At 43.5% G+C, this 12,093-nt stretch overlaps 1 protein-coding gene across 1 annotated transcript in view; it reads right to left on the minus strand.

Moving 5' to 3' along the window:
* Window positions 1–5,646: 5,646 nt before the first annotated feature.
* The window catches only part of adprh (ADP-ribosylarginine hydrolase), a 47,345-nt gene continuing 40,898 nt past the window's right edge, over window positions 5,647–12,093 (minus strand). Inside the window, exons 7-8 of the mRNA XM_051124040.1 lie at window positions 11,072–11,286; window positions 5,647–6,130 (exon numbers count right to left, since the gene is read on the minus strand). Coding sequence (XP_050979997.1) covers window positions 5,982–6,130; window positions 11,072–11,286 — 364 coding nt within the window. The 3' untranslated portion in view covers window positions 5,647–5,981. The remainder of the gene's footprint in view (window positions 6,131–11,071; window positions 11,287–12,093) is intronic.

Genomic DNA, 12,093 nt, shown 5'->3' on the forward strand with positions numbered 1-12,093 from the left:
GTAGAGTATATAAACAATGGAAACCTATAGAATGTCCTCACAATTCACAAAAATGTGTGTGTGTGTTTTCACTATTCTATGGGAACTAATGGATTGTGTTGTAAATAGATGTATCAAGGGATGACACAGAGACCTCTGGCTCTGAGCAAGACAGTGAGCCAGAGCTGCAGGGCGGTGAACCTCCGGTTCTTGATGTTCGAACACCGCAGGTTGGTACCCGTAGCATACCTCGAAAGGGCTTAGATTGGTGGCCGAAGATGTATGTAGGTTATTAGATAGTTCAGCCCAGACGAGGTAGCGAGCCCAGGAGCGCTGATGTTCACCCGCAAAGCATCGAAGGAAGCGCTCCAGTTGTTGGTTGGCCCGCTCCGTCTGGCCGTTTGTCTGAGGATGGTGACCGGACGATAGGCTGGCGGTGGTGCCGACCAGACGGCAGAAGGCCTGCCAGAACTTGGCCGTGAACTGGGGTCCTCTGTCCGAGATGATGTCCTTGGGAAACCCATGCAAGCGGACTACGTGCTCGAGTATAAGCTCCGCGGTGGTCTTGGCAGCCTTCGAGAAGCGATCCACAATGGTCAAGATGGTGTTCTTGCCTTGAGAGTCAGGGAGTCCAGTGACGAAATCGACCGAGATGTAACTCCAGGGGCATTTGGGGATGGGGAGGGGCTGCAGCTCGCCGGTGGATGGTGAGTTGGTGGTTTTGGAGTGAGCGCAGATGGTACATGCCTGGACGTACTCCTGTACGTCTCTCCTCAACGTCCTCCACCAAAACGCCCTGCCGATAAAGGAGGTGGTCCTCTGGACCCCCTGATGTCCTGCCAATGTGTAATCGTGACCCCACTGGAGAACTTCTTTGCGTAGATGGTCGGGCACAAAGAGTCGCCCAGTGGGGGTTTCCGGTGGGGGGGGTTCCTGACTGTGACTCTGGTGGACTCTCTCTTCTAACCCCCACTGGAGAGGAGCCAGGATGATGTGAGGAGGCAGGACAGGCACGGGCTCCGAGGTGGTGGTATCTCGTTGATGTTGGCGGGAGATGGCGTCCGCTTTGGCATTCTTCGAACCGGGCCAGTAGGAGAGGTGGAAGTTAAAGTGTTCGAAGAATAATGCCCACTGCGCCTGCCTGGGGTTAAGCTGTTTGGTCTGGCGGATGACGGTGAGGTTCTGAGAGGGCGTCCAGGGCGGTGTTAGTGAGTGGGAGTGGATGACGGTTCTTGATCGTGATCTGGTTGAGTCCCCGGTAGTCAACACATGGGCGGAGACCTCCGTCCTTTTTCTTCACAAAGAAGAAGCCCGCGGCCGCCGGGGAGCTGGAAGGACGGATAGTGCCGGCCCGAAATCCTTCAGCCACGTACTCCTCCATCGCCTGATGTTCGGTGGCCGACAGGGAGTACAGATGGCAGCGGGGAGGTACCGCGCCCGGCACGAGATCAATAGCAAGATCGTAGGGGCGATGAGGTGGTAGGAGAGCGGCACGACTCTTACTAAAGACCTCGGCCAGATCGCGGTACGGGACGGGGATGTTCTCCAGTTTGACATCGGGGACCTCGGACTCCCCTGAACACGTCCCAGCCTTCGCCTGGAGACAGAGCTCCTGACAGGTCGCCCCCCAGTGGACAATTCTGTTGGTGGTCCAGGAGATGAACGGGTCGTGCGTGATGAGCCACGGGTGCCCCAGGATGATAGGAGGTGAGGTGATCTTGGTGATGAAGAAGTGGATCTTTTCAGCATGGTTGTCGATGAGGAGGTGGAGTTCTTTGGTGCGGTGAGTGACGGGGCTGAAGTTGAGGGGGCGACCGTTGATGGCTGTGATATTTAAAGGCTGGGATAACACCTCAATCTCAATCCCCAATTGGGCGGCATAAGCCTGATCGATAAAATTCCCAGCCGCACCTGAATCGACAAATGCGGTGGTCACGATCCGTCGGTGGCCCATGAGGATTGATACCTGAAGGAGCAGCCGGGAATCAGCGGGACAGGATTTAGTGGTAGCGGAACCAGATGAAGACCTCCCCCTCTTCACCTGGTCTGGCCGTTTCCCGGACGCAAAGGGCAGATTGCACGATGGTGATCTGGGGAGGCGCAATAGGCACATAGACCTTCGCGGTAGCGTCTGGCCCTTTCCGCTGCCGTCAGGGAGGTGCGCCCTATCTGCATGGGTTCCCCGGCTCCCGATGAGTGGGCCTCTGGAGCGGCTGGTGGAGGAGGAGATGGCGCAGCGACAGCGTGGGTGAAGGTTTGATCCGGATGGCGGTGGCGGATGGTGGAGCCTGTGGAGAGATGAGAAAAACGTTTAGATACATGTCCCATGCGTTGATCCACCCGGAGGGCTAGCTGGATCATGCCCTCCAGAGTGGACGGCAGCTCACGCACAGCCAGTTCTTCTTTCAGACGGGTGGAAAGTCCCTCGTAGAAGGCTGTGCGGAGCGCCGCATCACTCCACTAAGTTTGGACGGCGAGTGTACGGAATTCCATGGTGTATTTGCTGACGCTGCGCTCGCCCTGCCTCAGGTGGTATAGACGGGAGGCGGCCCTGAGCTGGCTGGTGAACTCGGGATAGGAGTGCGCAGCGATCCCGTCAGCTTTCAGAACCGCCGCAGCCCACTCAGCTGCCTGTCCGGTGAGAAGGGAGATGAGGAGAGCGATTCTGCTGCGGTCGGAGGGATAGCGTGCTGGCTGAAACTCAAATAACAGTGAGAGGTTAGTTAGAAAAACATCGCACCGGGTTCCGGACCCATCCCATTTGTCCGGAAGTAAGATTTTAGGTTGAAGGGCGGGACGGACTGGTTCTGCGGGGGCAATCTGTGCAGCAGCCAGGTCATCATAGTCCGATTGCAGGGCGGTGAGGTCGGACTGGAGAGCCCCGCACTCCGCCCGAAGACCCGCGGTCTCGGCGCGAAGCGCGTTGACTTCCGCCCGAAGCCTCACCAACTCCTGCCTCAGACTAATGATTTCCCCCGACTGCTGCTGGATCACACCCCACAGTGGCTCCAGATCCACCGGGACCATTTCGGAACCAGACATTCTGTCACGGAGGCTGGACGAGAAATGAATGGTCGAGATAAGTCCCCTTGTAGCGTGACGGAAAACTCAAACGCGGAAGTACACGAGTGAGCAGGTAAATCACGCAGTTGGTCTGAGAACGCTCCGATAAGGAGTAGAGATTTCCACCAAGAAATCCGCGTTCTCACACGCACACAGACAGGTAAATAAGCGCTCCGAAGAGCAGAGAGTTTACTCACGTGAATTGGGTAGAAATAGGGACCTGACGTGGAGTCGAGCATGAACTCAATGTCTGGTGCTAGACAACACCTGCTTCCTGCTTAAATACCTGCGTGAAGTTACTTCCGGGTCCTCGTGACCTCACGTGATCTGGTACGTGTGACAATCTAAGAGCATTTGTGTTAAAAAAAAAAAAAAAAAAAAAAAAAAAAGGTGAAGAAGTGAAAATCCAGATCCCTATGTATTTATGTTCTTACAAAGTCAAAACAGTGCAACATTTCTATAACATTATGTAAATTGTCACTTTTCATGAATGAATTTAATTATGCATATTATTATTATTATTATTATTATTATTATTATTATTATTATTATGTGAATAAATACAGAGAAAGCGCAAAATTTGGGTTGATATTCCCTTTATTTTTTCCAGAACTGTACAGTTAATGACTTGATAATTAATACAGCCATGATGACTGTGAATATATATAGTGAAATTTGGACATTACGTAAAAGTCCTAGTAAGCACACATGCTTGGAAGAATTTTATGAGTATTTGAAAATGGGACAAGCTTAATAAAGTGCAAGGATGCACTTTTACGCTTGGGGTGAATTTGCCTTTAATTTTTTTTATTAGCATTTGCAAAATGGGACATGATGCAAAAGTGCTAGAATGCAGATATGCTTGGGGTGAATTTGCCTTTAATTTTCTCCAAAACTATACAGTAAAATGACTTGAAAATTAATACAGTAATAGTCAGAGTGACTGTGAACAATTAAAGGAATGAGCAAACCTGTAAAGGAAAGATTGTTGTGAATGTTTGAGTATGGGACATGATGTTAAAGTGCAAGGATGCACTTATGCTTGGGGTGAATTTGCCTTTTTTGCGAAAAATATACAGTAAAATGACTTAAAAAAATTAATACAGTAATAGTCTGTGACATACAGTAATAGAGTGACTGTGAACTGGAATCAATTGAAAGAATGAAGACAGATGAGGGAGAAGATCGACCGGGTCATGCCGTTAGTTCGGGAACATCTGAAATTACATTTTATGTAGTAATATTCGTGAAAAGCAATCTATTGAAAACATCAGCTAAAGCATAAAGAAAACGCCGTTCTGACAGCGTCTTTACATCCATTTTCTGGTAATGAACTCCACTCTATTATCTTAAAGGCAGGGTAACATTCAACTATACACATTTCTTACATTCACAAGAGAATCAGAAAACAAACACCACCAATAACAAAAAACCTTTAAATCATCATCATAAAGTTTTACTTCAGACCTCTGATTTCTTAATATATATGCATTTGTTTGTTTTTTACCATATATTTATTTATTTGTATTGTTTTCTTAATTTATCTTTGCAATCACTCTGAGTTACAGACATTCTTAGTGACTTTCAGTGGAACCTTTTGGGGGAAAAGTGAGCGAGGGGGGTGGTGTTGTTTGCTCTCTTTGGAGATCTCTTCTCCAGATCAGTTTTATTGTTTTGTTGATTACTGTGCTTTACAAATAATGGACAGACACAGGTACTGTGGTAACATAATGGTAAGTGTTGTTACTGTGATACTGTAACTATAAATACCACAGTAAAACTGTGGTTACTGAGGTAAACCCATAGTAAATGTTGTGGTTATTGTGCTTTAACTAATACCACATTAAAAGTACAGTCACTGTGGTAAAACCATGGAAAGTTTTGTGTTACTGTGCTTTAACTACAAATAACAAATAAAAACACAGTTACTGTGGTAAAAACATGGTAAGTGCTGTGTTACTGTACTTTAAATACAAAGAGTATACAGTAAACCCAGTTACTATTGCAAAAGCATGATAAGTGTTGTGATTACCATACTTTAGCTACAAATACCACAGTAAAACTACATTTTCGGTGGGAGACGCATGGTATATGTTGTAGTTGCTGTGCATTGTCTACACATGACATGGTCGAACAACATTTGCTATGGTAAAAAAAAATATATATATATATGGTAAATGTGTGGACTGTTTACATGATCATGCTTATCACACAATACTTGGTTGATTTGCAACCCACTGTTACAATGTCAACTAATTTGAATGCATACGCTGCCATTTTGACACATGACCCTATGTAATGTGATGCAGAACACTGAAATAATTAAAATAGATTATTGCCCTTACTTACCTGTTTGAAGGTGCACAAGCATCAGGTGAACTGAGCCAACTGAGCCTCACTGGTGACCTCACTGTCGTTGACTATGATGCATGGTATTTGTACCATGTATCATATGCACACAAATTGGACTTAGGCGTATGCATTACATGCAAGATCTTTAATTTCTTTTTATTTTTTTTTCCCACAGTATTTTTTAAAAAAAGCTCAAAACTGGGATGTCAAACAAATTCATCCAAAATGTTTTTATGCATTTTTTTAAATTTTATTTATTTATTTATTTTTATTTCTTTTATGTAAATATACATGTAACATGTACATTTGATTTAAAGGAGAATTTAAATCAAATGTAGAGGTGATTATTTTTGATCACTGTTTGCCTTTTAAGGTGACATGAGGGCAGAACACCCACAAGTGACAATGACATCTTCCAGCAATGTAATTGCTGTCAGTGTGAACGCATTTCAAGGGTGTGCCATATTTGAAAAAAAATTTTCACTAATCTAAAGTATTCAGCAAAATGACATAAATTTGTTAATTTATGGCATGTCATTTTGATTTGTTTCTCTTTTCATAATTTCTCTATTCATAGTTCTGCTTCATCAGTGAGAAAGAGTATACAGCTTTTGTGCCACGCTCTCCAGTCGGCCCCTGTACTCCAGGTTTCTGTAGTTACATTGGGGGACTCCGTCCATTCCATACAGCAGACCCCAGCAGCAGCAAGCAATCACTGCAGTGCTGTCACTGTCTCCTGTAAAGAGAAAAGTATGCACAGGCTTAGAGTCCAACAGAAATTAAGTGTGTATGTGCATTTTTAAGAGTTGCACTTCCTTGAGGTTGATCTTTGTCTGTTGTATGTCGTATTTAACCTGCATAGGATAAAGTGGTTAACCATGGTTTTATTATAGCAAAAGTGTAGTAACCATGGTTTGTTGGTGTATTGATTACCATTTGTAAAACCACAGTTTTACTACAAACACCATGAATAAACTATGGTTAGAATACCAAAACCATGGATAATTTGTAGTTACCATGGTTTAAGTATAGTAACCATGTTTTTTTGGTTTTATTTGTAGTAAAATCATGGTTAATTTTAGTAAGAGAAATGGATGGATAGATGGATGGATAGTTAAAACATTTGCCATTAATATTTTGGTCCCATTTTTTATTAGGTGTCTTCAACTACTATGTACTTAAATACATAATAACTTAATAATAAATCTTTGTTTTGTACAATCTTGTCTTCTTGACTGACCTATCGGTAAGCCCTTAGCTATTTAACTCCTTAATAGTTAAATATTTAGGTTTGTATGTTAGCATGGACTCATTTTTTTGCCGTGGGTATTGTGGCAGAGGAGCCCTGCAAAACCACAGTACCTGCCACACCAATGCCTGCTCAGATCATGCCTGCTACTTCAGGGCCTGTTCACACCATGACTGTTACACCAGGGCCTGCTCACATCAGGTCATGCTCCTCTAGATTTGACCTGGTGGTCTCCTGTTCCAGAGTCTGCCTCTGATCCATGGCCAGGTCCACCAGTGTTTCACTGTCTGCCACTGATCCATGGCCCAGGTCCTCCAGTGTTTTACTGTCTGCCACTGCTTCACGGGCTGCTTCACGGGCTGCTTCACAGGCTGCTTCACACCCCAATGTGGGGTTTGGGTTTTGTTTCATGTTCATGTTTTAATGTCTTTTATTTTGATATTTAGTCATGGTTCCTGTCTTGTCATGTGATTCCCTTGATGATCACTTGCTCATTGGTTGGATGTTTGGATTTTAGATTTCACCTTGTTTAAAACTGCACTTGGGTTCATCGTCACAATTCGACTTCAGTGGACATTTGTTACTAGTTCATTTTATATATTTATTTTGAACTTTGTTTTGTTCTGAATTGTTTAAATGTTTAAAAAATGGCTACAATGTTGTGAACTGTATCTTTAAATAAAACTTTTATGAAGTCATCCATCCAGCTATTCTATTATCCAAACCTCTTTGTCCATATCAGGGTCAAGGGGAGCTAGTGCCTAACCCAGCATCTTGAGCCACAGGTGAGGAAACTCCCTGGATGAATGGCCAGTCCATCACAAGGCTCACACATAGATTTTAATAAGTATTTGGTAACACTTTCTATGAAGCCCATATTTATAATACATTATAAGGGTATTCTTAAGGCATTATAATGAATGCATAATGCATTATAAAAAAAAACTTAATAATAATATGTTATATCATCTTATAAATAATCATAACAATTTTGGTACAATTATAATGCTTACACATTTGCAGTTAAAACAATAGATTATGATTATTTATAACACATAATGAACACCATATTAAATCTTATTTTACATTTATAATGGACTACATATCTTGACATTGTTTAAGATCTGCACAGTATCTTTCTACATCTTTTAAGTGGTTAGGTGTGGAGTGTTATTTGAGTGTTCCCTGTGAGGCTGATATTAATTTTGATTTGAGCTAGTTTAAACTAAAAAAAACTTAATTTAAACTGAAAAAACTGCACTGTTTATATGTTAGTTTACATTTTATTTTGGTGCTCCCCTTAGTCTACTGAATATATTTGACTATAAGCAATGCTGCAACTACATGTCAACTGAGTATTAGTAAGCTTATGTTAAGTTTAGGGTAGGTAGAATGTTGACGTGTTGCAAAGTTACTTATAGTCAGTTTGTCTTTTGGGGAACCATCAAAATTAAGTGTTAGCATATTAGTTAGACATACTACTAATACTCCAGTGGCTGCTAGTTGACATGTAGTTGCAGAGTTACTAATCAACAGCTGACTATAGTGTACCATCAAAATAATCAAACTGATATTACAGTAAAAATTGTTCAAAGCAAACGTGTCATATTACACATTCATCTGATCTGATATCTGATCTTATGGCTGTTTGAGAAAAAAAAAAAATTATTATAACTATACTTATAAGTGGTCATTGATTGCTTTAAGTAAAGTAGCATACGAAAAATGGCAAGATATGAGGCTTATAATACATTATAACTATGAGAAATATAATCCATTGTAACTTAAGTGGATGCAACATGTTCATTGTGTGTTATAAATCATCATACTCTTAAGCTATAACCACAAATAAGTAAATATTATAATACATTAAAACTTTTCTTATGAATATTCATAAGATGATATAAGATATTATAAGTGTTTTTTATTATTATTGTTTTTTTTTATAATGCATTATGCATTCATCATAATACCTTAAGAATACCCTTATAATTGTCAGGCATTCACCACAGCCACCCCCACCGTCTACGTCACAGCAAACTTGCTCCCAGTCACCTGTTTCCACTTTGCTCCACCCTATATAAGCCGTCAGCATTCAGTAGCTCATTGTCTGGTCTACCGTTCACACCCTGATGCTAGCTCCAGACCTCTCCTTGCACTCTCAGCCAGACTCTTCTGCAAACTACCTGGATTCCTCTTTCCATTTCCCTATGGTCTCATCCGCTCAACTTATGCATAAACTTACAGATAAGCATTCCATTTGCTCAACCCTTACTTGCACTTCAGAATATCATCTTTGTCAGTAAAACTCCCTGTTGGTTTGCACCTAATCTTTGTTTCTGGTCTCATCCTTGTAACAACGTGACAGAAGACCAGACTAAAACAGACAATGAGCACTGGAGCACCTACTGCACCCGACCCCTTCACGGATTTGGTGAATGCCCTCAAAGCGTCTTTGTTACCTGCACCAACGGCAACATCTGTCTCAGGAAGTCCCATGGCCGTGCTGGTAACATTCTCGGGAGACGCGGCTGAGTGTAGTGTTTTTCTGCTCCAAGTCGATCTTTACATCTGGATGCAACCACAACGTTTTCCAGCACAGAGCTCCAAAGTCGGATTTCTCATTTCCCTCCTCTCTGGTAAGGCCCTTCAATGGGTAAAAGCCATTTGGAAAACTAACAGCAATATTATCAACTCATTTGAACAGTTTACAACCTATTTTTCCGAAGTTTTCAGTACAGCTACCGGTACACTAACCACTTCCAATCAGCTGTTTCGTCCCACACACTGGCTTCAGCTAGCGGCTGGAATGAGGTAGCACTCCTCAACATTTACCGCCAAGGACTCAACCGGGAGATTCGCGCCGCCATGACGTTGTATGATGACACCATCGGACTGGAATCCTTTCTAAAACGTACAACCAGAATTTCACAGCGCCTAGCCGCCTGCCAGCCACCTGTAACCACTCCTCAGTCTGCGTCGGTGGCTGCCTGTCTACCAGTACCAGAACCCATGAAAGTAGATTCAACTCGTCTCACTTGCACAGAAAGGAACCGCCGTTTGTCGTCTGGATTATGTTGGTACTGCGGCAACTGCCCCGTCAAACCCCCACGCCCCATGGTGAGTACCATTCGATCAGAAGTTGAAATAAATGATCTAACTCAAATACCAGTTACTCTCCATACCTTAGAACGATCTATTTCTGTATCTGCTTTGATTGATTCAGGTTCCTCCGGCAACTTCATCCCTCAAGAATGCTTAAATCAACTCCAACTCACCCGTCAACGACATTGCCATGAATATTCTGTGAAAACCATTCAGTGATCATCTGGAACCTGGACGAGGACATCCGTAACGTCACCCTCCAGGAGCCTGCTCAGAGATCTACGTGCCTCGCTCCCAATGTCAAAACCTTCTGGGCACCGCTCATGAATCTCCGGGCTCTGGACATCCAGGCAGCAGACGGACCCTCTCGCTCCTTCAAGCTTGCTACTGGTGGCCCAGTATGCACCGTGATGTCACCAGGTACGTCCAGAGCTGCTCAGTCTGTGCCATGTCTAACACAACTGATCATCTACCTGCAGGAAAACTGGTTCCACTCCCAATACCACAGAGGTCCTGGTCCCATATCGGAGTGGACTTTGTGACCGATCTCCCAAATTCTGAAGGTTCTCCAAATCTTGTAAACTTATTCCGTTAAAGGGACTTCCTACAGTCATGGAAACTGCTGAACATCTGTTCCAGCATGTCTTCTGCAACTTTGGGTTACCAGAGGAGGACCAGGGTCCTCAATTCATCTCCCATGTTTGGAAGGCCTTCTTCAAGCTCCTTGATATCTCTGTTAATCTGTCTTCTGGTTATCACCCACAGACCAACGGCCAGACTGAGAGAAAGATCCAAGAGCTCGGGCTTTACCTCTGGTCATACTGCCAAGAAGATCAACACAGCTGGAGCAGGTTCCTCCTGTGGGCCAAGTACGCAGAGAATTCCCTCTGTCAAGATACCACCGGCCTAACACCCTTTCAGTGCGCACTTGGTTATCAGCCTCCACTGTTTCCCTGGATGGAGGAGCCCTCGAATGTTCCAGCTGTTGACCACTGGTTCCGAGCAAGCGAGAGAGTGTGGGACTCAGCTCACCATCATCTCCAGCGGGCAGTCCGTCGTCATAAGAGGTTCGCAAATAAATAAAAACTCACCATAAGTAAAAACTGGCTCAAATCACCCTGTTCTCCCCTACTTAGACACTTAAAATAAAGTATGTTCAGTATTTTTATGTGAGGATTGGTCCCCTTTATACAGTTTCATTATTGCAAGTATTCATACTTTATCCCAGCCCTTTTTTTTTTTTTTTTTTTTTTTTTTTTTTTTTTTTTACTACAAACAGAATTAAAATACAAAACAGTTTATTCTAAAATATAGAAAGATGACCTCCATGAAATCCTGCTCGACTCATGAGTTCCTCCCAGTCTGAGCCTGCTCCTAAGAGGGCATCCAGAGCAATCATTGGAGCATCATGACCACTTCGACCACCCCAACCTGATAGACTGAAGCTCTTGTAGGCCTCATCTCGTTCTGCTGGCCCATACGGGTCAGGCCAAGTAACTGGCTCAGTCCCCAAAGACAATCCTCTTTGATCTAAATACCTTGGAAGATAAGAAGAGAATGGAGAGATAAAAATTGGGTAACATTTTACAATAAGGTTCTATTTTTAAAGGGTTTATAAAAGTGTTTATAAATGACCAATAATCTATTTACAAATGCATTATAAATTGTTGATAAGCTGTTATAACTGCATGAATAAAAAAATGGGCGAAGGGCCCTTTTGTTCTTCTAAGGATTATTATTATCATTATTATTTTTATTAGGGCCCAAGCCCTCGGGGGAAGCGCTGCCCTCGGAGGAGGCAGACCCAGCCCTTGCATTGCTGTGCCCCGTCCGCACCTTGTGCATTTATGTGGAAAGCACCCGGAGCTTTAGATGCTCCAAGTAGCAGAAGGGGAATGCTGTCTCCAAACAAAGGTTGGCTCATTGGTTGGTGGATGCCATCACCTTGGTGTACCAGTCCCAAGTTGAGCCGTGCCCCCTGGGAGCCCCCTGTTACTGTGTCCGGTAGTGGGTTTGCTATCTTCCCCTCCAGACTTGGCATTGATGTCTCAGTATCCACCATGGTTGATCTCCACCGTGTTCCCCTTATTCCTTTACTTTCCTTAATAATTCCACATGACCTTACATTCTGTCATTGTGCTCAGATGTGTTTCCATCATAGTTTATGCACATCTTCTTATTGGATAAAAACACTATCCGCCTCAAATGAGCACATACTTTTTTTTGTGCACATGTTTAGAATTTATGTGCATCTTGACATTTCCATCCAGCATTTTTTATGTGATATTCCAAAATTCACATAAAAATAGGTGGATGGCAACACAGCCAGTGACCGAATACAGTTT

This window comes from Labeo rohita, chromosome 12 (assembly GCF_022985175.1).
Source record: "Labeo rohita strain BAU-BD-2019 chromosome 12, IGBB_LRoh.1.0, whole genome shotgun sequence".
Classification (NCBI taxonomy): Eukaryota; Metazoa; Chordata; class Actinopteri; order Cypriniformes; family Cyprinidae; genus Labeo; species Labeo rohita.